The sequence below is a fragment of the Symphalangus syndactylus genome, chromosome 4 (genome assembly GCF_028878055.3).
Source record: "Symphalangus syndactylus isolate Jambi chromosome 4, NHGRI_mSymSyn1-v2.1_pri, whole genome shotgun sequence".
NCBI classification, from domain to species: domain Eukaryota; kingdom Metazoa; phylum Chordata; class Mammalia; order Primates; family Hylobatidae; genus Symphalangus; species Symphalangus syndactylus.
In genome coordinates, this window is record NC_072426.2 from 76,472,385 (window position 1) to 76,498,740 (window position 26,356).

General features: G+C 44.4%; 2 protein-coding genes across 19 annotated transcripts in view; one reads left to right on the top strand and one right to left on the bottom strand.

Annotated features, from left to right (window-relative positions):
• The window catches only part of LOC129480807 (transmembrane protein 78-like), a 107,485-nt gene extending 96,640 nt beyond the window's left edge, over positions 1 to 10,845 (bottom strand). For 13 of the 15 annotated variants that reach the window (XR_008657137.2, XR_008657135.2, XR_008657134.2 and 10 more), the window contains exons 1-2: positions 10,621 to 10,838; positions 10,329 to 10,477 (exon numbers count right to left, since the gene is read on the bottom strand). Coding sequence is in view for 1 of the 15 variants with exons in the window: in XM_055275158.2 (XP_055131133.1) it covers positions 10,621 to 10,627 (7 nt within the window). In the remaining 14 variants the exon portion in view is untranslated. Of the gene's footprint in view, positions 1 to 10,328; positions 10,478 to 10,620 lie in introns of all 15 variants that reach the window. The other 2 variants (XR_010120509.1, XM_055275158.2) reach the window with 2 other exon arrangements.
• The window catches only part of CCNY (cyclin Y), a 299,400-nt gene that overhangs the window by 69,966 nt on the left and 203,078 nt on the right, over positions 1 to 26,356 (top strand). The window contains exon 1 of one of the 4 annotated variants that reach the window (XM_055275151.2): positions 10,959 to 11,665. The exons of 2 other annotated variants lie outside the window; for them this stretch is intronic. In XM_055275151.2, the coding sequence (XP_055131126.1) occupies positions 11,512 to 11,665 (154 nt within the window). In that variant the 5' untranslated portion in view covers positions 10,959 to 11,511. Of the gene's footprint in view, positions 1 to 10,958; positions 11,666 to 26,356 lie in introns of those variants that run through there. One more of the 4 variants, XM_055275150.2, reaches the window with a different exon arrangement.

The window sequence follows — 26,356 nt, forward strand, 5'->3', positions numbered from 1 at the left end:
TCCCAAATACTTGGGAGGAGGCTGAGGTAGGAGGATCGCTTGAGCCCAGGAGTTCAAGGCTGCAGCGAGCCATGATTATGCCACTGCACTTTAACCTAGGCAACAGGGCAAGACCTTGTCTCAAAAATAAATAAATAAATAAACTTTACTGAGATACAGTTTACATAAAATAAAATGCGCCCATTTTAGTTATACAGTTTAATGTTTTTTTTTTTTTTTGAGATAGGGTCTCACTCTGTCATCCAGGTGGAGTGCAGTGGCACAGTGGAGTGCCTGGCCTGGAAAATATTTTTCAATGGAGAAGACTACGGTTTGCCTTTTGGAGACATTACCTTTTACAGTGTTTTAATAATGAAAAGGCACAGGAAAATGCACATACAGTTACTCAAAGTACAGCCTTGGGGAGGGGAATGAGAAAGAAGAGGCAATGAAGCGGCAGGGCCCTCAAAAGGATGGAACCGAAGTGACTAGACAGAAAGCATCTTGGCTTAAGTGGCAGCACAGCTAATGTAATTTTAAAGTAAGTTAAATAAAATGGAAGCTAACACGTTCAGTGCCCAAAGGCAAGAAATTGTACCAGTTGATGCCTTTTAGTCTAAGAGCTAGGATTCTGCACAGAATGCTGAGTTTCCAGGCTGCACTTTTCCCGGATCAGAGCCATTGCTTCTACGCCGGGTGTGGTGGCTCACATGTGTAATCCCAGTGCTTTGGGAGGTTTGCTTGAGCCTAGGAATTTGAGACCAGCCTAGGCAACATGGCAAGACCCTTTCTCAAAAAAAAAAAAAAAAAATTAGCTGGATGTGGTGGCGCATACCGGTAGTCCCAGATACTAGAGAGGCTTAGGTGGGAGGATCGCTGGAACCCAGGGGTTGGAGGCTGCAGTGAGCTATGATGGTGCCACTGCACTCCAACCTGGGTGACAGAGTGACACTGCCTCTTTTAAAACAAACAAACAAACAAACAAACAAACAAACGAACAAACACCATTGCTTCCTTTTGTCTCCTCATCCTCCTGGTCTTATAACCACGTATGAAGTGTCTTCCTGCTTGGATTTTGTTCTATCGTGGGCATGGATTCTACTCTACAACCCTTCCTTGTTTTAGCAAACCACAATGGTTTATACAAAGATTAATAAGGGGAAAAGCATTTGAAGTAAAAAGATTTCGCTAGGCTATTCTTTTTTTGGAGGGAGGAAATGTATTATTGCTTTTAAAAAAGATACAGATTTAAAGTAAAAAAGAAAAAAGAGAAAAAGGAACAGAGGAAAAAAAAGTCAACTGAGTTAATCACTGTTTAACAGTGAATATCCCTAAAAACATCTCTTTGCATATATATTCAGTTTTGCAATCTGCTTTTTTTTTTTTTTTTTTTTTTGAGACGGAGTCCCGCTCTGTTGCCCAGGCTGGAGTGCAGTGGCGCAGTCTCGGCTCACTGCAAGCTCCGCCTCCTGGGTTCATGCCATTCTCCCGCCTCAGCCTCTCCGAGTAGCTGGGACTACAGGCGCCCGCCACCACGCCTGGCTAATTTTTTTTTTTGTATTTTTAGTAGAGACGGGGTTTCACCGTGGTCTCGATCTCCTGACCTCATGATCCGCCCGCCTCGGCCTCCCAAAGTGCTGGGATTACAAGCGTGAGCCACCGCGCCCGGCCTCAATCTGCTTTCTCTCTCAACAATATTTCATGGCTTTCTTTCTATAAAAATACAGATGTACATCTTTATTTTTATGAATTCATAGAATTCCATTGTAGTCCACTGTATGTAACTAGTTATCATTCATGGGTATTTAGGTTGCATTGTTTTTCACTATTGTAAATTAAATGGCAATTTTTAGCATATTTTGCCCAACTAATCTGACATCTATGAATATTAGTATTCTTTCCAAATTTTAAAAAATCAGTAATATTTTGTGAATGGAGAAAACTGTTAGCAGGAGTAGATGTATTTTTACTTCCTGAGAAGTGCTTTTATTTTGCTACTCTATTTGCAATACTACAATGTTCACTTTTAGGGTATGGAAGATAGTAACCTAAATCCTATTCCTCTCTTCTGTTGAGCACTGTATACACAGAAGCTTCCCAAGGAAAAGTTGTGAACTCTACACTTTAGAGGAGGTTGAGGCAGTGGGGGTGAGAGGTACGAGTCTTTCCTAAGCTGACTTTACTGTTTTTTGCTTGATCTCCCGCATACTTGATGTCCCCATGTTTTCCTTTAAGTGCTCCAGGCCCTCCATGGTGGCTCCTGGCTGGACCCCCAGCAAGAGCTGATCCTGTTCTCTCACTGGTCCTTTCTCTCTAGCTTCTCAGAGGCTACCGAGTGAAGGAATGAGGCTTACAGAGATTGCCCTGTGTTTTTCCATTCCTTTAGTGCCTTGAGAGGTGAGCCAGCTGGCTAAGATAAACTAGCTGGTACTGTGCTAGCAGAGAACGGTTAACACTTTGATGTGTGAATATTCCAAATACCACTTCTCAAAGACAAAATGAGATTTTAAGGCATCAGTCCCAAAGGGATAGTCAACTGGTAATTTTGGGCCCCCTAATGGGCATTGAAGGTGTTATCACCAGGCAAAGAGGGCCTTTGCATCCTCAGGGCACACCAGTGAGGGGGGCACCTGCTTTGACCTGCCTCTTTCCAGCCCAGTACCATAGCAAGCAGAGCTATACAGATGTTATGGAACTGATCTCATTTTCAAACAGAAGACCCCAAATCCTGGGGGCTGATACCAAAAGACATGAAAATGGAGCTGGGATATAGGCAGAAGAGCGGGATTCACACTTCTTTCTTTTTATCATTCATTGTTTTTCCTGGCATTTATCATACAGTGACCAATCAACATTTATTAAAATGTAGCATCATATACTTTGCCAAGGTAAAGTCCCCAGGAAATGCAGGATAGTAACTAAGCAAGAAGAAGACTCTGTGGTTTGTGATGCTCATTTCTCAGGCTCCTGAGTGTATATAATGAGGTTATATTACATCATGGAGAAACACTGGAGGCAGAACCAACTACAACTTCAAGTGATGGATACAATAAAAAATAGGAATGTTAAAAGGACACAGTGAGCAATGTGGAACTTGGAAAAGAAGAACATGTTGAAGAGCTGTCAGAGCCAGGTTTAGATGAATACAGCTCTCCAACTGTATGCAGCTTCCCTAGGTTAGGTATGCAAAGCTTTATTTTCATCTACCACAGGGAAACTGAGATTGAAACAATTACTGTTTCTGCAGATTTACCTAGAAAGGGCCTGTTAGGTGTTACTGTTCTCAGTACTATGCTACAAAGAGTAAAACAAGTTCTGTTTTCCACTTCAGAGCTTACTTGGAGAAATGCAAGTAAAACAGTACATCTTGATAAATGTGTATAAATCATAATACATCTTGATAAGTATGTATAAAATGCCGTTAGAGCAATGGAAGTTTCTCCAATTACAGATCACAGAATGACCAAAAGCTCTCTAGGTTTGGAACATCAATAAGGAAACACATCTGTGTAAAATGATGTAAACTTTCTAAGATGTCATATGGCAATATTAAGAGATTTAAAAATGTTCCTTTTTGGTCAAAATGACCTAGGAATTCCAATTCTAATGATTCCTTTTATAAAAATGAGCAGATGCAGACAAAGATTAGCATATAAAAATGTTCCTCCCTGGCCGGGTGCAGTGGCTCATGCCTGTAATCCCAGCACTTTGGGAGGCTGAGATGGGCGGATCACGAGGTCAGGAGATCGAGATCATCCTGGCTAACACGGTGAAATCCCGTCTCTACTAAAAATAAAAAATAAAAAAAAATTTTCATCCCGTAACTGTTTTTATCATCCTGAAAAAGAAACAAATGAAAGTCCATTCTTTGGGGAGAGGTTAAATAAGTTAGTACACCTAATACAATATATTTTGCAGTCATTATAGTTTTAGAAAAATGCTAACTGGCATGGGAAATATTTATTTATTCTGAGAGAATCTGTGCGAGTTTATGATCTCCAGTATGAAGGGCAAAGGAAAAGCATTGTTTGTGCCAGGCCTTGAAGTTAAGTCAGATTAAAGACATGCAGAGGTGGGGAGGAATGGCACTCAGAGGGACGAGGTCACAGGAGTAAGGTGAGAGGCCAGAGTGGCAGACACAGAGGGAGTTGTGGGCAGGTTTGAGTGGCTGGGGAGAAAGCCTGGGGAGCAGGCCATCTTGACTGTCAGGTGGGCTGGGTTTTTAGTTAAAAACAATGAGAAGCTATTGACGGATTTTAAGCAGGGGAGGGACAGGACCGCCCGCTTCAGTAGGGTCTACTGAGCTGCTCCTGCGGGGCCCAGGGCTATTTTAATGTCGAATTATAGCTGCAGTGTGTTTTGAGTTCCTTGGAGGTTACTAACGTGAGACGGAGACAAGTACATTAACACAACTCATCAACTATCCCTGTTTTGCTTTTAAAATGCTGTCAGGTTTTGTCCTGTTAGGAACAGGGTCTGAAGTGAAGCCAATTAACTAAGATTAAGGTATGTGAAAGTGCCTGGCTTGAGGGAGACACTCAATAAATCCCCTCCCAATGCCAGTCACCTTGGATAGAAAGATTTCTTGCCAGGGTATATTCAAGGAGCTTCCTATTCAGAGGAACCATTAGCTACAGTTCTGAGAATACTGAAGAAGTGCTGTATTAAGGTAATACATCCGACAATCCTAATTTTCATGGGCCTAATCTGCCTCTTGGGGTGAATCATTTCTTTTTGCCACCTATACCGTATCTTGGCTCCAGAGCCTGCCTACTGTATCATTCCAATCAATCCTGGATTCTCCTATAGAGAGCCAAGTACACATGATGGCCCCACAGGTCTTGGTCACAGTCTGGGGGCCAATCAAGGAAAACTGCCAACATGAATATATGAAGCTCTTATCAATGAATAATACCAATTCCTGGCTAGATCGGGATTACATTTGCCTGCATACAACTTGGGAATTCAAAATAACAATGATTTATACAACACAGTTTATTTCTCTCATGTAAAAGAAGCTTACACAGGGACATTATCTTAGTTCATGGCTTCTATCTTCAAGGTCATCTGGCATTCAAAACTGGATGCTAGAATTCCAGCTATCCTGACCATACTCCAAGAAGCAGAGAAGAGCTGGCTTTTGTTTTTTTTTTTTTTGAGATGGAGTCTTGCTCCTGTCAGGCAGGCTGGAGTGCAGTGGCACCATCTCAGCTCACTGCAAACCTCCACCTCTTGGGTTCAAGCAATTCTCCCTCCTCAGCCTCCTGAGTAGCTGAGATTACAGGCGTGTGGCACGGCCCTGCCCGGCTAATTTTTGTATGTTTAGTAGAGACGGGGTTTTGCCACGTTGGCCAGGGTGGTCTCGAACTCCCGACCTCAGGTAACCACTGCCTTGGCCTCCCAAAGTGCTAGGATTACAGGCGTGAGCCACCACGCCTGGCTAGAGGTAGCCTCTTTAGAGTTTTTCTGGAAGCGTCCACTCACATCTTATTGGCCAGACTTAGTCCTGTGGCCAGCTGTCATCTTTGAGTTGGGCATATAGCTGTTCCTCACGAAACAGGCCTTGAAACTATGGGAGATGGGAGAACAGCCATTGGGGAGCACAGTAGCCACCTCTCTCACTTCAACTTATGCGTGACCCTGCTAGATGCTACACTTTGCCTGCTCACAGGTACATCCTAGTTCTCAAGGATCCCACATATATATACCATTTCTCTTCTTGAAAAGTATGGAAGGATAAAGAAGGTAGAGTTCGGCAAGAGAGAGCCTGGGCTTCCTAAGGCCATTTAGTCTGGGGACAGATGGTGAACTTGCAGTGGTGAGGTAGATAAATCAGTTTCCAAGTGGGCTTTCTCCCAGATGCCAGAGACCCTGGCTGTCCCTGTTTCATCATGCATTCCATTAACAGATGTTTTACTTAAGAAAAAATATATGGCACAAGTGCTACCCTCCCTCACTCCTTCCCTCATGGTGGCTCCCTTCTCAGCTAAGCTGGAACATGACCTCAGAATCCTCCTCAACACAATGTCCCTGGCAGTTACTCTGGTCCAAAAGACTTGGCACTACTACTTAAAACTATTAGCCATCCTTATTTCTTGTGGGAATTTTTATTTGGACAGACAATTTCTGGGTAGTTTCTAATTTCATATAAATAAATTTCTCATGGTGGAATTTTAGGTATATGCCCAGGCGATAAATGTAGATATTTATAGGCGGCAGGCTTGGCATTTCTCAGATTTCACCACTCAGTGGCTGTAATCACTCTCATTGCTGGAAACTTGTTCTTGTGATTGTTTAACTTACTGGACTGTGAGTTTCTCCAGAATGGAAACTATAATCTACTTTTGTATCCTCAAGGTGCCTGGCTCAGTATACTCTCAAAAATGTCATCCATAAATGAGTCACCTGCCTTGATCAAGGTCAAGTGGCTATCAAAATAAATACTTCCCCTGTAGCTGGTTACACTGTGGACTGCCTACCACCAAGGACAAAAGGCAGGCCTCATTTGGAGAGGAGGTTGGTGACAGGAGGAGCATCAGTAGCACAACACACAGAAGGTCTTGGTTATTCCACAACTGCCTTAGAAATGCTTGAGTAACTGTCATGAGAAATTGACTACCAGGTGAAAGGGCAGCCATACTCCGAGGAGACACTACACACTCTCCTTTCCACAAAAGGTTCAGGTCCTGGGCTAACTTGGCTCAGTGTTTTCTGTGTTCCAGAAGGTGACTCAGGGAGTTGTGCAAATGACTGACTCATATTTCATGGATATGAGTATGGCTGATGTAAGACTGCAGTTATCTCCTCCTGATTCAGTTAAGGTAGCCTATTCTTGATTGTTTTTATCAGTAGATCTATAAATTATACAAGTTGATACTGATATTGCTTATGTTTTAAATAGTGTGGTTCCACAGAAAATTTTGTTTTTTTCTGTGAGAAACAAAGCTACTATTGCTAAAAAAGTGTTAAGAGCACTGACTTAGCTATAGTTCATCTGAGTTTTGTTTTTTTTTTTTTTTTTTTTTTGAGACAGAGTCTTGCTCTGTCACCTAGGCTGGAGTGCAGTGGCGCGATCTCGGCTCACTGCAACCTTCGCCTCCCGGGTTCACACCATTCTTCTGCCTCAGCCTCCCGAGCAGCTGGGGCTATAGGTGACCACCACCATGCCTGGCTAATTTTTTGTATTTTTAATAGAGATAGGGTTTCACCGTATTAGCCAGGATGGTCTTGATCTCCTGACCTCATGATCCACTCACCTCAGCCTCCCAAACTGCTGGGATTACAGGTGTGAGCCACCGCGCCTGGCCCACCTGAGTTTTATATTTACCTGGTTACAGTGACCAAATTCTTCAACAGTGATCATGGAGAAAGATGAGACAAAACAATTCCCAAATGATTCTTTCTGCTCAAAGAGCAGGGTGGGTATGAGTAGATCCAGGTCAATTTTTTTTTTTCTTTTAAGAGACAGAGTCTCACTCTGTCGCCTAGGCTGGGGTGCAGTGGTACAATCATAGCTCACTGCAGCCTCCAACTCCCAGACTCAAGCCATCTTCCTAATCCTCCTCAAGCTTGAGGACAGGCCTTGTTACAGTGCTCAGTGTGTACCTCTCCCCTTCCCCACTCCCCTTGTCCACATTCTGGGCTAGATCCACACTCTATTGAGGAACTGTCCCTGTATTTTGATTCCCGAGTGACACAGTGTTGGAGATGCTGTGGCTAGATACGCAGGTTATTTCTACATATGGCTACTCCTCAATCTTGTTGCCTGTCTTACTCTGGTCTGAGAGCTGAACCCCACAGAAATAACAAGGCTCCCCTCATCCCTTTATCTCTCTGAAAGGTTAGTAGTAGTCCTAAGTGGTCAGCTCCCAGCTTCCTTTAGGACAGAAAAAAGAGAAAGAGAGAAGCAACACTTGTTTTTTTACTCACAAAGTCCTGGAGATGGGAGGTAGGAGGTTGGGGTGGATGTAGCTTGGACTTTGGAATTAGAACCAGGTTCAAATCCCCAATGAGGACATTTCTCAGTATTTTGATCTTGCACAGGTTTACTTATCAAAGTGTCTATTTATAAAATGGGGTACAACTTATCAGATTTAGATGTAAGAAATAGTATAGTGCATGGCAGCTAGCAGACTTTCAACAAACGACATCTCTCATTACTATCATTTTGACATCACATTTATCTGCTCAGAGTTGGTTACTTTTCTGCAATTTTTCCCAAAGTGTCACTTTTGTGTCAGGCAGGGAGCATCTAGCATCTGCCTGGAGGAGTCTGAAGTATGCATGTAGGGTGGGTGAGTTGTGGGGGTCAGCACCCAGGTAAATCACTAGCGAGGCTTTAGTACCCATCTTTTCTCTCCAGGATTCTTGACCAAAAGTTACACTCTAAATTAAAGTCCAAACAGGTACATACCTAAGGGGAATATGGTGGAAATGTTAAAGAGGAGATAGGGATGGTGTGGGGGGCGGGAAGAGGGGGCAGAAAAATCCTGGCAGACCAGAGGCTGTACCACCCTTTGTTAAGGGTATGTGGCTACACTGATCTCTGATCCTCCAGATGCTCTTCCCAGTTAACACTGCCCAGTGACCTTCTTGGACAGGAAGCATGCAGCCAGCCATGCTGTCACCTTAGTGCCACTGTCTCTTTCTCCTCTTAAGCCCTTCAAACTGTAATTTGAATGTAAATGTTATACATTTTAAAATGAAATAAAAATTGCTTAGTGCATCTGAGTAGATATGCCACACACCTATGGTTCAATGACTGGACGCTGACTTTCATATGTAGCCCAAATTACAAAGCAGCAATCAGAACAGACAACAAGGGAACTTCTCTCCCAAGGGTTCAGCAATCTGACCCAAACTCCATAGCCCCAGACAATCTGAATACACACATGCAAGTGTAAATATGCTCCAGTTTTCCCAGGAAGCAGGAAAGTCTACACAGCCTCAATGAAGAGCACTATTCTGGACTGGTGTTGTCTACCCACCCTCTCCAGGGCTTTAATTCTTTAGAACTTCCCTTTTACACTTCTTTTCTCATCGGGTCAGCATTACCACTTTGCCGCCACTTATTTTCCATAGACATCTGCCACTTATCCTAACAAATAGCATTAATACAGTTGAGAGCATGGAGCGTTTAAAATAGGGACTAATAAATGTATAAACAGTACTTTGAGAGGGAGGGAAAGCACAGGTTAAAAAATGGCTAGATGTAGAGAATTAAATGAAATGTTTATAAAGCCGTTCACAACATGTCCACACATTGCTGATGCTAGATAAATACCAAGTCCCTTATTCCTTCTCTTCCCTTTTAGTAACTGGATTTGTCACGAACAGGTACTGAGGTCTGAATAAATCAAGGCATGATTTCATCTCTGGGCCTCTGTTTCCTCATATATAAAATTAAGATAGTTGTACTATTGTACTAGTTTTTTTTTCAAGAACTAGTTCAAAAACATTCCCAGCTCCCACCCCCCTCCCCACCCCACCAGACTCTCCTCATGACTCCTTCAGTAAATATTTGGAAAAAGGGTGGGAAGTTTGTTTCTGCCACCTTATATTCTTCCCAATAAAGGCAAGAAAAGTCAGGGATGGCTGGCATTGTGGGCGTCGGGAGGGAATGCGAACCAACAATTACTGTACTTCTCTCCCAGCCAGGCACGTTCACATACCTTGATCTTAGTCAACTGGCCTAAGTTAACTTGTTCCCAACATGACAAAACCCGATGGCATTGTAAAAGCAAAGCAAAGCAAAGCAAAGCAAGAGTAGTCGATGAGTTGTGTTAACTTAGTTTTCTATCTCATGTTAACCTCCAAGGAACTCAAAACAACTCCACAGCGAATTCAACATTAAAATAGCTGTGGGACCCCAAGATTTATTTCACAGCTTAAAACAAGGTCACTATCAAGTCCTCGGCAAAGCTCAAAATACAATAAAAGACTCCCAAATCAAGGCCCAGCTTCTTTTAAATGCTTAGGGAAAAAAAAAAAAAAAAGCCAGGTGCCGTGGCTCGTGCCCGTAATCCCATGGGAGGAGCCGAGACGGGAGGATTGCTTGAAGGCAGGAGTTCGATACTAGCCCGGGTTACGAAGCGAGATCCCATCTCTACAAAAAGTTAACACACACACACACACACACACACACCCACCACCTTAGCCTGGCTTAGTGGCGGGCGCCCGTGTTACGAAGCGAGATCCCATCTCTACAAAAAGTTAACACACACACACACCCTACCTTAGCCTGGCCTAGTGGCGGGAGCCTGTAGTCCTCGCTAATTTGGAGACACACACACATACACATACATACATACATACATACATGCATACATACACACATACACACACCCTACCTTAGCCAGGCGTGGTGGCGCGCGCCTGTAGTACCGGCTACTTTGGAGGCTGAGGCGGGAGAATCGCTTGCGCCTACGAGTTCGAGGCTGCAGTGAGCCGAGATTGCGCCACTGCCCTCCAGCCTGGGCGACAGAGCGAAATCATACCTCTAAAAAAATAAATTAGAAAAAGAAGAAGACTAAAAGAGCCAGTCCGGTTTCGGAGAGGCAGGCGCAGCCTCAGCGCCCTGGGCCTGCGTCCCCAACCAGGCCCTGGCTGCGCTCCCGCCCACTGCGGGCCCCGGGGACGCACCTCGCATCCCGCGCTAGGCCCCGTTCCGTCCGGCCTGGGGGAGTGGAGGAGGCAGAGGCCGGGTGGGGAAGGGCCTCCAGAAACCGAGCTCCCGACGACGTCTCCCACGACCCCAGTGCCCGAGAGAGGCGCGGCCCCCGGGAGCGGCCCCCGGGAGCGACCCCACATCCGCGCGGGACAGCACCGCCCCGGCCCTCCCCGCGGCCGCCGATCTGCTTCCAGGGCAGAGGGAAGGGGCGGTGACGGGGTGGGGCGGGGCGGTGACGGGGTGGGGCGGGGCGGTGACGGGTGGGGCGGGGCGGGGACTGCGGCGAGGGCGGGCGCCGCTGGCGAGGGAGGGCCACCAGCATCCTCCCTGGCCGCGCCGCTCCGCGCGGGGTCCAGGGGCCGCGCCCACGCCCGCTGACCGCCCGCTTGTCGGCTGGTCCCGCCGTCCGGCGCGGACACGCGTGCCCTCGGCTTGAACCGGAACCTCTTGCCGAGGCGGCCCCCGTCGCCGCAGCCGCCGGGGAAGCGGACACCGACTGGGAAGCGCGGGGGGGAGGCGGCCTGCGCGGCGCCGCCCGCCATGGCCGCGGCGGGGTGAGGTAGGCGCGGCGGCCGCAGTCGCGCGGACCCGAGCGCTCCTCCGCTGCGGATAGGCCGGCCGAGGGGGAGCCGGGGCCGTAGCCCGCTCGTCGCCGCCGCCGCCGCCGCCGCCGCCCATGGCGAGGCCCCGCCGCCGCCGCCGCTGCTGACCCGGCGGCCGGCCGCGGCTTCCGCCCCCTCCCGTGGCGGCGAGCGGGCGGGCCTCCCCACACGCCCCCGCCGCCCGCGCCCCGCGTCCACCCGTGCCCCGCTCCCGGGGACGGGGAGAACAGGATCGCAGCAGGAGTCGGGGGGCCGCCGAAGATGGGGAACACTACCTCGTGCTGCGTGTCGTCTAGTCCCAAGCTCCGGAGGAATGCCCACTCCCGGCTGGAGTCCTACCGGCCAGACACGGACCTGAGCCGCGAGGACACGGGCTGCAACCTGCAGCACATCAGCGACCGGGAGAACATAGACGGTGAGTGCGGCTCGCCGAGCCCCCTACCCGCCCCCGCGGCTTCAGCCGCACATCCAGCGTCGGGGCGGCCCGGCTGCTCTTGCTTGCCCAGCCGGTCTCGGCGACCCGTGCATAACCGGGGCTTCGCCCGCGCAGCCTAGGCGCCCGGGGCTCCGCAGCCTCCGGGCGTACCCCTCGCTGGTTACCCCCAAGTGAGCGGCCGCGGAAACTTTGCAGGCCCGCGGCACCGAGCACGGCGGGCCGGGGGCGGGTGTGTGCGTGTGGGTCGCGAGGTGACAGGAGCCGGCCCTCGTCCTTAATTGAGCGGCCAGAGCTGGGTGGGGGCGGCCCGGGAGCTCGGGGTTCCCGGCACACTACCTGAATGCAGCCCGAAGCCAAGTTGTGCACGCGTTTGTCCTATAAAAGCGAAGTGAGTGGATTCCCATTTTGGGATCCCAGTGTCTCCAACCTGGAGTTGGAGAACCATGTTGACTTGAGTCAGTTCCCCGGAACCTTACAAATGGACTCCACTTCCCCCGTTCCCATTCTCCCGTTTTTTTAAAAAAGGATTTTTTGAGTGGCGGTTCCAGGGTTAGAGTCAAATAGCTTCTCTCGAGAATGCTCTTTAAAAGATTGTCAGACACCTTTGGGTTAAGTCTCCCAGTTTTTGCATGGGCCCGAATTGCAGTCCTATGAATTTCTGATTTATTCAGGTGACTTGGTTGGACTGGAGTTTGCAAAAAGAAAAAAAGCTAAGACTGATTACTGCACCCAGTAATGTTTTATTTATTTTATTGGTTTGGCAACATATTTATTAGCACTGTTGCTCAGTGATATCGACAGAGGGATATTTATGCATCATGCTTAAAATATAGTTTATAGAATTTTCAACTGAAAAGATTTGAAATTGGAAATATCTTTTTATGACAAGGTGATTTTTTTTACCCAAACATCTTCTCATAGTTAATCTAGTTGAACTAATATGAAGAAATTTTTGTGTGAATGAATGAACACAACCATAATTCATTCCTGTCCACTTTAGGATGGAATATTCTTTCCACTGTGGAAAGGCCACATTTAAACTCTGCTAAAGGAAAGATTTTTCTTGTTTGTCTTCGTGTAATTTCTTCTAAATGGTAATTTCATCTTTTTAGGAGAGCATCTTTATTAAATGAGTGCCATGTATAAAGGGACTAACAACGTCTGGTTTCTAGTATGCGCTTAGTAAATTATGGTTCCATATGACGTGTCTAGTGTTGTTATTTTAGATTTCCATTATTTTAAACATACGCTTAGATGTCTTTGAACTATAGACATACTTTCTTCTTAAATTTATGCATTTAAAGGCATCTAGAAGGATGAAGGCCAGATCGGTCTTGATCACTTTCACAGCCTCTAGCACCTGAAAGAAAAGTCTAGCATATAATAAACAGTAAGTACTGTACTTTAAAGGGAGGAATAAATGAATGAGTTTATTACAGAAAGCCATTACCCAGTCCTATACTATGTTGACAGGCGAAAACATTTGGAAATAATGTCTTCTTTATACTGTGCAGTAAATTTCCTTTTTATGTTGTGCAGTATCTAGTGGAGGCTTTATGTTTTGAATGATGGATCAAAAAAAAAAAAGAAAAGAAAAAAAAGAAGATTTACATTTCTTAGACCCAGGCTGCATACAGTTTTTATGGACTGTTGTAAGGAAATAAGGTGGAAAAAATAAGTGTAACCAGGTATTTGGCACTAAGGCTTAGTACAATTTTGCCAGAGTACAGTGAATGATATTGTGTGTTCTTTCATTTCAAAGAAATCTTAAGTTTCAGTTTTCAGAATTTTTGAGAGAACGTTTGGAAGACTCTTTTGCAGATTCAGGATAGTTTGAGAGAGTATAGGACAGGTTTCGTCTAGGCTGTGGGGTGCCCTCTCATCCCAGATCCCAGTTCATATGATTATGCTAGTTTAAACCCCGAAATATTAATTCACCTTCTGTCTCTCAAATTCAATAAATAATACTAATAGCATTGACCCAGCCAGCAGTTCTCAACATTGGTTTCAGTTAAACCAGAAATCTAGTACTGGACATTGCCATTAATATGTTTAATTAAATCTCTCCAAGGTGATTCCGAGATGCAGGTAGGCCTGCGAATTGCTGACTGGGCAAATCTTGGAAGTGTTACCTGCCGTTCAGGGACATTTTTGGTAGAAATTCATTATTAGAGGCTGAGAGAAGAGAACAGGTTTTAATTAAATAGAGTGTATATATATATACACTATATACATCTATATGTCTATATTTGCTCATCTATATCTGTATTTGAACTGAGTTATATTGATTGTTAGGTTATTAACATTTTAAAACTACATTTTAAGAATTATTGACTCTAGTATATATAAAAAGCTGAAGTACTCAAGTACCATCTTTTTTATGTCCTGAAAAACATCCCACCCAGCTGGTTTAGAAAGGTTTGAAGTTCATGGGTCTTCTGTGATAGGTTAGTGTCTTTAAATCACAGAGATATGACATATGTATCCATGTTTTCTTCCCTCTGTCACCAAGCACATGAAGGGGTAATATTTGTCCTGTAGAATTTCAGTAATTTTAGTGTCTGGGAACTTAGGTGTCTATGGTGCTTAATGGCAACTTAATGTGTCTTTGTATTGTGTATCTTAGGTTATTCATGTTTTTGAAATTGATATTGGACTCATGCTTCCCAGGTATTATTTCTTATAAAATCATTCAGAGATTGAGAAAAAACAGCAACACATAACAACAATGATAGTAATCTTCAGAACAATTCTTTAGGAAAAGAAAAAAATGACAGTAATAATTGCAGCCTATATGTTACTTACTCTGTAGCAGTTGCCACCAGCTGCCGCTCTAAGTACTTGGATTCCATTCATTTACTTAGAACTCACGGTAACCCTATGGGTAATATTATCCTTACTTTAAGACAAAGAAATGAGTCATTGAGAGGAGAAATGACTTGTCCAAAGTCACACAGCCAATACATGGCAAATGGAAACTTTCCATTGTTGCTTGACTTAGCCATCAAACATTAGCTAGTCTGGGGTTGCCTTCTGGGATAGGGTGTCTTGTCATTGCAGTCATATCCATACTTTCTCAAAGAGAAACTTCTTGTGTCTGCAACAGTTACTCAGTCCAGACTTCCAGGATTACATTATTTCTGTGGGAGGAAAAAGGGAGGGAGGGACTAAAGAGAATTTAAAATGTGAGCAGACCAAATAAATCAGGATACTTGTAGCAGCTGTACCATAGTGTCCTTGTAGGGTTTTACCTTAAAATGGTTGATGTCAACTTCATTCTTTTTTTTTTTTTTTTTTTTTTGAGATGGAGTTTTGCTCTGTCACCCAGGCTGGAGTGCAATGGCATAATCTTGGTTCACTGCAACCTCCACCTCCTGGGTTCAAGCAGTTCTCCTGCCTTAGCATACCAAGTAGCTAGGATTACAGGCATGCGCCACCACGCCTGGCTAATTTTGTATTTTTAGTAGAGATGGGGTTTCTCCATATTTGTTAGACTGGTCTCGAACTCCTGACCTCAGGTGATCTGCCTGCCTCAGCCTCCCAAAGTGCTGGGATTACAGGGGTGAGCCACTGCTCCTGGCCCATTCTTTTCATTTTTATAGCTTACCTGTCATCCTTGACAACTCACTTTCTCCCTCATCCTGTATCATGTTTGGTAGGAAAATGTGGCTCTCCGTCCTCAGAATATATCAGACTTTGACTACTCTCAAGACCTCTGTTGCTGCTCTTCTGAAGATCTAAGCAGCTGCCATCTCCCCCAGCCCACCTGGTCTCCCTGCTTCCACCCTTGCCTGCTCCAGTCTGTTCTCGACACAACAGCCATGGCTGAGATCCTTTAAAAAACTTGAACTTATTCCTTCACTCAAAAATGGCAGTGACTCCTTATTGCACAAGTAAAAGCCTTACAGTGGTCGCTGGGGCCCCTTGGGATCTGCCTGCCGTCAGCTCACTCAGTCGCTTGCTCATTCCAGCCACATTGGCCTCCTTCCCTGCCCTTCCTGGAACATACCAGACACAAACTTCCACTCCTGTTCTCTCCCTCTGCCTGAAGTGTCCTCCATGTGCTCTCTTGGCTGAGTCCCTTTATCGCCTGCAGCCTTAGTTCAAGCCTGACCATTTCAGGGAGGCCTTCTCAATCACCTTTAAACATCCTTTCTGCCGCCCACTGGCAATCCCAGTGCATATTCCCTGCACTCTTGTTTCTTGGTTCCTTAACACTTTATGATATACTATGTAAGTATTAACATAAATAATAGCTACTTTCACCTACTAGCATGTAAGTTCCAATAGAACATTTGTTGTTTGGTTCACTGATGTAACCCAAGTGCCTAGAGTAGCACCTGATTCCTTGAAGATACTATAAATATTTGTTGAATGAATTTGTTGAGTGAAACCAGCCATTGAAGGATGTGAATGAGAACATCATCGCGTGTGTTTATTGGGTGAGGGGAAACAGGAGGGAAGGATAATGAAGAGGACTTGTAATAATGAAAGTAGCATGGATGTGAAACTTTTTGGCTTTGTAGTTTAACCTGAGAGGTAGCAGATAGGGTGAAGTACTGAAAATGAAACTTAAAGGTTTTAAAGCTTAAAAAGAAAGAAAGAAAACATACTCAGGCTGAAAGGAAACCTGGGTAATGGGAATCTGTTTAATAATGTGGTATGTTTAGTGTTTTTTCCTTGTTTCTTTCAATGAATGACTTTAGCTGTGGCCTTACATCCTTAAGGATCAAATTGAGACTCAAATGCTTAATTAACCAAAAAATACTAGATGAACATCTGCAATTATGAACATAGTCACTTATGTTGATTTTCTTGTCTGAAACGTGAAGTGTCTTATGGGGTATAGGTACATGGTGTTTGGGCTGTCTACAGCCAGAGAAGCTAGAAGCCTCAGGGACTCATCCCAAGCAGAGGAGGGATAACTGGCAAAAATGCTTGCCATTAGAAGGGTGGGGACACAGGGGCAATTTGAAATCTAAGTGCCTGTAGGATGAGCTTGCATATTGCTCTTGGCTTCCTTGAGTGTCTGCAATCTATTTAACATCACCTCTGCAGCACTCTTTCTTGAATCTTGGTCCCACATTAACATTACCAGCCCTGGTGGGCAGAACATACCGTGGACTTTCTTTCCAGGCTAAGACTTATCAGCCCTGCTGTCTGCAAGACATGTGGAGACACTCTGACCAAGCATGTGACTTCATATTAGTTAGCAGTGTGGAGAAGTGCAGTTTAAAGATTTGTCAAGAGAGCCATTCTCCATAGCACTGACCATGGGTCCATGACCTATCTCTACTTACTTTTCATGTTTCTCTTTCACTTAGAATCAGGGAGTCATTTGCTTCCATACACCCATTTTACGGGTGAGAAGACTGAATCTCAGAGAGGTGTAGTTTCTTGCCCAGGTCATGCAGATCATGGATGGTGGTAGTAGAATTTACTTTTGTTAATTTTCGGCCAAGAACCGTGCTAATTACTTGACCTGTATTGTCTTTCTTAGTCTTCTCATCATTCTCCCCATTTTCTAGGTGAAGAAATTGAGCCTTAAAGGTTAAGACATTTGTGGAAGGTTCCTCAGTTTGTTAGTGGCAGCTGGGGTTCAGTCTGCTGCCAGCTTGCCTCCATGCCTCAACTGTCTTGTGACAGCTAATTAGAGAATGATGCATGTCTAGAATCTGAACCTCCTGATGCCTGGCCCAGCCCACTTTGTTTCAGGAGATTCACAGTTATTGCCTATATGCCTTTGTCTAGCAATATTTTGTGACTAGGACTTTTACTTTCCTGCCTGCTTTTTTTTTTTTTTTTTTTCAAGACAGGGTTTTACTCTCTCGCCCTGGCTGGAGTGCAGTGGCGCGATCTTGGCTCACTGCAACCTCTGCCTCCCAGGCTCAAGTAATTCTCCTGCCTCAGCCTCCCAAGTAGCTGAGATTACAGGTGCATGCCACTACTGCCCGGCTAATTTTTGTATTTTTAGTACAGATGGGGTTTCACCATGTTGGCCAGGCTGGTCCATGTGATCCACCCACCTTGGCCTCCCAAAATGGTGGGATTAACAGGCGTGAGCCGCTGCGCCCAGTCTCCTGCCTGCTTTTTGAGAGTAATGAAAATTAATAATTCCGTGGAGTGGCAGATTTTCTCACCTTCTCAACCTCCTCTACAAAGCTGATGGTCTTTTTTTTTTTTTGAGATGGAGTTTCGCTCTTATTGCCCAGGCTGGAGTGCAGTGGTGCCATCTCGGCTCACTGCAACCTCCGCCTCCTGGGTTCAAGCAATTCGCCTGCCTCAGCCTCCTAAGTAACTGAGACTACAGGCATGCACCACCATGCCCGGCTAATTTTTGTACTTTTAGTAGAGACGGGGTTTTGCCATGTTGGCCGGGCTGATCTCAAACTCCTGACCTCAGGTGATCTGCCCGCCTCTGCCTCCCAAAGTGCTGGGATTACAGGTGTGAGCCACAGTCCCTGGCCTGATGGTCTTTCACATTTCTGGCTAGATGAAACTAATGCAAGGATTAAATTTCTTTCTATCCAGCAAGGGGCAGAACCAAAAAATACCAAGAAGCAGGATATGTAAGTGGCTTTGAAATTCTGTTTTAATCACATAGGGTCAGAGATTTAGCTCCAAGTGTGTCACATTGGATTGACTTTAAGGAAGCAGTGCTATTTTTCACAAGAGGGCTGGCTATTGACAGTATCATACTTGTCATACTTCAAAGTACGAATCCTTTCATGATTCAACATTGGGCTGTGAGGGTAGGTCCCCAGCAATGACAGTTGATGTAAGTCCCTCATCCTTTCAGTATTATTTCCAGTTTGTAGCTGGAAGAAGGGTGAGAGTTCACTTTCCCTGCAGCATTTCTCATCCTCTTAAGATGTTGAGTAGTTTGTTGCTTGGAGCTTTGATCAGGAGACCATTTCTTCTCTGATTCTCAGCATTATTCTAACCTGTCTTTCCTGAAGAAAGGAGAGGCTCAAGGAAGGTAAAGTCAGAGAGGGCTCTTCTCAGGGGATTTATAGGGTGTGCTCCCAGCTCTGTGAAGTATGGTGGAGGGCAAAGAGAGGAAGCCTTATAATGGAAAGACCCGCATTCCAGATGAGGTTCCACTTTTACTGAGGGGCCTCTGTCCTGCTGAGCCTCACCTTCCTCTTCTGCTTAAAAAAAGTGCTTAAAAATACTGCCTTGCCTTGGGCCGGGTGCTGTGGCTCACACCTGTAATCCCAGCACTTTGGGAGGCTGAGGCAGGCGGATCACGAGGTCAGGAGATCAAGACCATCCTGGCTAACAATGGTGAAACCTGGTCTCTACTAAAAATACAAAAAAAATTTTTTTTTTCAGTTGGTATACTTTATTTTTTTTTTACTTTTTTTTATTATACTTTTAAGTTTTAGGGTACATGTGCACAATGTGCAGGTTTGTTACATATGTATCCATGTGCCATGTTGGTGTGCTGCACCCCTTAACTGGTCATTTAACATTAGGTATATCTCCTAATGCTATCCCTCCCCCCTTCCCCTACCTGACAACAGGCCCCGGTGTGTGATGTTCCCCTTCCTGTGTCCATGTGTTCTCATTGTTCAGTTCCCACCTATGAGTGAGAACATGTGGTGTTTGGTTTTTTGTCCATGCGGTAGTTTACTGAGAATGATCTTTTCCAGTTTCATCCATGTCCCTACAAAGGACATGAACTCATCATTTTTATGGCTGCATAGTATTCCATGGTGTATACGTGCCACATTTTCTTAATCCAGTCTGTCATTGTTGGATATTTGGGTTGGTTCCAAGTCTTTGCTATTGTGAATAGTGCAGCAATAAACATACGTGTGCATGTGTCTTTATAGCAGCATGATTTATAATCCTTTGGGTATATACCCAGTAATGGGATGGCTGGGCCAAATGGCATTTCTAGTTCTAGATCCCTGAGGAATCGCCACACTGACTTCCACAATGGTTGAACTAGTTCACAGTCCCACCAACAGTGTAAAAGTGTTCCTATTTCTCCACCTCCTCTCCAGCACCTGTTGTTTCCTGACTTTTTAATGATCACCATTCTAACTGGTGTGAGATGGTATCTCATTATGGTTTTGATTTGCATTTTAAAAAATTAGCCAGGCGTGGTGGCGGGTGCCTGTAGTCCCAGCAACTCAGGAGGCTGAGGCAGGAGAATGGCATGAACCCAGGAGGCGGAGCTTGCAGTGAGCCGAGGTAGCGCCACTGCACTCTAGCCTGGGCGACAGTGAGACTTCATCTCAAAAAAAAAAAAAAAAAAAAAAAAAACAACATGAAAAACTGCCTCGCCTTACACATTGAGGTAGTACTCTAAGGATCCAAATGCGGCTAAAATGCTTAATAAGCCACAGAGTACTAGATGAACTTACGTCATTTTGAATGTGGTACTCATAATATGACTTTCTTGTATTATATGTGAAGTATGCTCCAATATCTCCACCTAATTATGTTTGTACTGTCCATAGCCAGAGAAGCTGGAAGCCTAAAGGGCTTATCCTAACAAAGACATCAAAGCAGGCTTCAAGGCAGTCCCAGAGCGTAACTGTAATTTTAGAGCTGGGTAGGGTGAGGTTATATAGAGCTGTCTGACCTTTGAGTGGGATGCTTGCTGGCTGTAGAATTTGGAATAGAAATACTATTTCTCAGATTCATTACTCTTCTGAGTTGCATCTTTCTGAAGTCAGTGTGATGCCACACAGGAGCAGTGGGATGAATATTTGAAGAAGCTTTCCCTGACTCCTGGGGTAATGGAGCCCACCCAGGCTGTCTGCTAACTGTGTCCCTGGAACCACATTCCTAGGAATGTCAGCATGCACCCTTAGGTGCAAGCTGGAGCCAGGGCTTGCTTGCTTATTTATTTATTCAAAGAATAGGATTTTGAGGCATGCATGAATATGCTTTATTATATTAAAATACTGCGTTTAATAAAGGGTAGTTGGTTACCTGAAATAATAAGGTCAAGCATTCCTCAGTAGGTTATTAGCGGCTGTTGTTCCCATTTCTTTTAGGAAAGGAGTCTTAACTGGCTAGACCCACAATTGCAGGGAGCTCAGGAGATACCCCGCCCACCTTTTCTTTCCTGCTGTTGGCTCTGTGTGCTGCTGGTAGCTGTTGCTAGGCTCTCTGTCTCCCTTTACTTTTTCTAGGGGCTTCCTTTGCTATCTGCCAGCTTGGAGAGAAGGGTGTGCTAAAGCTAAAATTGAGCATGTCAGCCTGGCAACTCAGATTGGTGGATCCTCCACATCAGCAAGATTTTGCCTATAAAGTCTCTTGATGACTGGCAGAAGAGGTCATTTCAGGGGTTGGCCAACTCCAGACTGCTACTTTGTTGCCTTGCCAGGAAGGTTGCTTTTCAGATAGATAAGTGGAAAACCTGTAAATCTCTTTTTTTTCACCTTTGTCAGAGGATGGACATTCTATACATTAGGTTTTATTGTTTTCTTGAGACGGGTTTTGTTCTGTCGCCCAGGCTGGAGTGCAGTGGTGTGTGAGCTTACTGCAAACCTCCGCCTCCCGGGCTTAAGTGATCCTCCCACCTCAGCCTCCTGAGTAGCTGGGACTATAGGCGTGTGCCACCATGCCCGGCTAATTTTTGTATTTTTTGTAGAGACAGGGTTTTGCCATGTTGCCCGGGCTGGTCTCGAACTCCTGGGCTCAAGCCATCTGTCCGCCTCGGCCTTCCAAAGTGCTGGGATTATAGGTGTGAGCCACCATGTGTGGCCCCATTAGTTTGTAAAGAAACTTTTTTGTTACTGTTTTGTTTTGTTTTGTTTTTTAGTATCGTTTTAAAACTGATCTGAGAGGCAGTTTCATAAAAGAAATTCTAAAATATTTTGGGCCATGGTAACAACTCTGGTCTGAGTCTAGTCTCCCATGGTTATACTACTTGCATTAAAAATTACTTCAATGCAGACACATTATCCCCTACTGGGGATGTGTAGTGGGGCTTCAGACGCATTATCCCGTACTGGGGATGTATAATGGGGCTTCATTGGGTATGGTGTATTTGAGTGGCTTGCTCAGCAGAGATGTGTGAGCAGCTTAGACATGTCAGCTGGCTCCTGGTACTGAGAGAAATACAGCTGGGCACAGTAAAGAGAATTGTTAGCAACTACAATCACATCCGTGCCAGTTTGCTTTGTGAGCTTTGCAGAAATCCCAGTTGGGTGGTGAAATGCAAGTCACTTCTATTTTGGATGCCTCTGATTATAGACCTGACTGTGAAGGCTGACTAGGAAATACTCTGCATGGGAGTTCTATGTAATATAGCTATATGTTTCAAAACTGTGAGTGCAGTGCTTACAACATTTTATAAGCAAGTTCTTTATTTTGGGTGGATGCTTCTGTTCTTGGTGGTCAATAAGGAAAAAGAGCAGTTATTAAGGATATTTTGTTTATATTTGGTAAGCTCCATGTCTCACACTGCAGATTTAACATGAATCAGAGGAATTAGTATATGGGTGGGTAGGATGAGATCTGTTTTTTGCTTCTCAAGAAAAGATTTCACTCCAAATTTAGAATTGTCTATTAATGATTACGTGATCTTAGGATTTTAATTGACTTTCAGGATTTTATTGGATACATTTATTCCAGTTAGTGCAATGATAATCCTTTAAATTATTTCTGGTTCTTACAATAGGTTTGTAGAATTTGTGTAGTTGTTTAAAAGTCCGGGTTTTATATCTCCTCATCTGTGTATCCTGTCAAAGTCCCGGAGGAGAAAGAAGTCATGGTGCTGTGTTTAATCCAGTTTCAAAAATTTCAGATGCACACATGTATCAAGGATTCCTTTCATTTACAGTGAGTGTTAACTTTTGTCAGTTTAGGGATAATCTTATTTTTCCACAGCCTTTTTTCCCTCAAGCTGGGAACCATTATTTTACCTTGTAGTGCTTGTTGCTCTTTTGCTTGCAAAGTGATGATAAGCAGTTTATATAGCATTAGAGATTGTCTTCTATATTCTGAAAGCCAAAGCTGATGTTATTGAAGAGTTACAAGTTGTTCATTCACTCTAATGTTAGCAAATGTTCGACTCCCAGTTTTCTGTAAGTCTGATGTCTGATTTGCCATTTCTCTTATTTGGTGGTAGGGAGTCTGGAGGAAGCCTAGCAACCTTGCTGTTCAGAAAGGATGATGCCAGGCATAACCACGGAGGGGTCCATCTGAGGGCTGCTTTGCGAACCACTGGCTTCTGAGAAAGATTGTTGGTTCCGTTAGGGCACATATCTTAAGCACCGTGTGTGCTCTGCAGGCACACTTGGCTGTTGGTTGAGTTCTCTTCTGAAGCAGGAGAATACGACTTCGTCACTCACAGTACGAAGCTGCCTGCAGCCTCTGGGTGTTGGAAGTGTAAGATGTGAGCAGAGGATATGAGCAGGAGCTGCCATCCAGGGTGGGATGAGTCAGGGAGGACCCCATTGCAAGATAGCAGGGCTCTGAAAGCCTGGCAGGGCCTTGAGAGGTCAGCAGCAGGCAGCCAGAAGTAGGTCGGGTGCTTTCATTCTTGGCGATGTTTGGGTGCCTCTGTGCTGTGCCCTGGAGAATGGCTCGAGCTGGACAGCTAGCATGGCAGTGATTCTCAGTCAGGGATGGTCTGAATCTGGACACGATTTCCTTCTTTCATGGAACTAATATTCTGAGAGAAACAGTTGTTGAAATCTAAGTTGGGGTTTTTTTTTTTTTTTTTTTTGAAAATGAACCTTACTCTTGTATCTAGGATATTTTGAAAGGCAGCATTGTGACAGGAATCCAGTGACCCTTAAACAACACTAACTTGAACTGTGCAGGTACACTTCCATGTGAATTTTTTCCAACCAAACCAGGTTGAAAATGCAGTGTTCTCAGGATGTAAAATAGAGGGCCACCTTTTTGTGTATCAGCGGGTTCCACAGGGTGGACTGTGGGACTTGAGCGTGCTTGGGTTTTGGTATCTGCAGGGGTCCTGGAACCAGTCCCCCTCGGACACTGGGGGATGGCTGTAGAGGTAAGAGTGCAGGGTACCTCTGGAAGGAGAGCTCAGCAGGTGAGTCAGAGAATGGATGGTGTAGATGCGTGAGCAGTCTGCTAGGAGACAGCCAGCTGCCTCATGGACACAGCAGAGCCTCTCCTTGCTACCCACTCTCCCACAACCTCAGACTACATCTGTGTCTTCACTTTGGAAGTAGCAGGTTGACAGTCAAGGCCTCAAACGAGTGCATTTCCCTGCCCTCTGTGTCTGGCTTTAACATGGTTTGAAACATGATGTTAAACTACAATATTGATGCCAACCAGAGAAGGACAGTGTGCAAGTTGACGATACACTTCTTAGTGTTCTGTTCCCTAAGCTCATTTTCATAAATGGGTTTCTTTCTTGATTAGTCATATTCACATGTGAATGTGTATTTGCTAAATCTCAATTCTTGGTGTGAAATTCAAGGACACTTTAAAGCAGGAATTGATAAGGAAGCTATAGCAGGGTTTCTCCCTCCCAGCACTGTTGACATTAGCAGGGGCTGCCCTGTCCATTGCAGGATGGTTAGCGGCCTCCCACCTCCATCCACCAGATGCCATGCCAGCAGCAGCAACAGCACCCTCCATAACAACAACAACAAAATGTTTCCAGATGTGGCCAAATAAAATCTCCCCTGAGAGGGCAACTCCTCTACTCTGCCTGAAAATCAGTGCCTTACAGGCTCTAGGATTCCAGGTGAAAGAAATTTAGTAGAGCAATTTGCAGTGGTTCTGCTTTCTTCATATCTGTCACTTGCGCACATCATGGCCTCAGGGGTTGCAGGGGTTGCACAGCGCCAGGGTTGCCATTAGCATCAGATTTTGATGTGAATGAGCCCTATGCTGCCTCCTCCAGCTTTGCAAAGGGCTGCGTTGTTCCCTTTAACTCCTTAGAACTAACATTAGGTTCTAAGATGGTGTTCCTAATGGTATTGTTGACAGGAAAGACATTGGCCACCTTTCTGACAATGGGTGGTGAGGTTGCTTTCTGTGTTTACTTGGAAGTTGTGTAATTTCCTCAACTCAGATTCATAATTCACGTAATTTTTTGCCCTTATTCCTTTTGCTTTTTTTCCTTCCTTTTTTATTGAAAGAGTAGTAAATTTTTCTTCTTTTATGCAGCAGTTTTGTTTCTTATTCATTTTTCACATTAGCTACTTCTGTATGTGTGTGTTTCATATTTTAAGAGTACTCACAGTGGACTTTTTTTTTCGAGAGTCTATTCTGATGAGGATATATATGTAAATGGAATGACAATTAAGAGTCTGTAAAGTTCTAATCTGACTACATTTTCTGACAGTGTATAGCTTTGGCTTGGTTCAGGTGCTGAATTGGTTTTGTATCTTTGTGGACTGTTTGAAATCTCAGCTGCAGCATGATGACCTGATCTCCCGAGGCAGGTGGTGAACTGAACAGGCATTTGATTCAGGGGTCTGGCATTCAAGGACATCCTTAGTGGAAAACTTTGAAGGGGAGAAAAACCCTTGTTTTGTTGCGTCTCTGTTGCACTGTTGAGGAAAAATAGTGATGAGATCATTTAAATTATTTGATCTCAAGAGTCACTTCCATAAGTCAAGTGCACTGCTGCTGGATTGAGGAAATGGCAGCATGAGTTTCTTGAAATAGAGATTTAGAAATTCGAGTTTTGATTTTCAGCTTGCCTAGGTGAAGGAAGCTCCAAAGAATGTCGTGACACAGTATTCCTGACAAACATTGTCTCTAAGTATATTTGAACCAAAAATGTCAGTTCCTTAGAAGAAAGTGTGTTTATAAATATACAAATGGAAGTGATTCTTGAAATTGAAGGTGTCTTCCAAAAGTCTGAGGTTTGAAAACATTTAGTCAACTCCTGCTCTGTCCATATAGCACACAACTTTTATTAGGAAAGTTATCATTATAAGAGAGTAGCTATTCATTAAAGAGGTGCTTTTCAACACTGCTGTTACAGAGCTCAAGGGGGACTGCCGAGGCCATTACCACGGAATTAAAAAGGCCCCTGCACGTGATTATCGGGACTTATGTCAGTGTGTGCACAGCCAATCAGGATTATTTGGAGTTGTGAGAATGAACCTCTTCTGTTCATATGACACATCTGGAAGTGACGTGGAAGATGAGCTCTTCAGGTCAATTTAGGTGAAGCTGCCAAACCTTGATTACTTTCTCTGTATTCTTTTGGTATTCTGTGGTTCTTCAAAGTGACTTTAAGTACTGTTTTAGAGTTATTCTGAAGTTTATAAGCTCAGTATATGCCTGATTTCCTGAAATAGGAGGTCTCTCAGGGAAGGTCCAGCCTAACCCAAGTTAAATATGTTCTTTAGTTCTATCAGCTGTTTTTCAGATGCAGCTAATCTAGAAAGTTTGTTTGCACAAAATAAAAATATGGCAAAATGTGTTTTATACTACTTACATAGTGGGTGCTTAGTTTGTGGGAAACAGGGATATATTTCTGAAACAAGGACAATTATGCTTACAGAATATTTTAAGAATTTTTATTTTAAGTATATAATACTATTGGAACAGGATGAACAGCGCTACTTCTTATGAGATACCCTTACAGGACCTCTTTTGGTAAAAGGGTAACTAGCTAATTATTAGGGTAGTGTATATGTAGGGAGAGTATTTATAATAAGCCTGAAATCACATTCTCTTTGCAAAGACCAGTGCTCCTCCTGAATG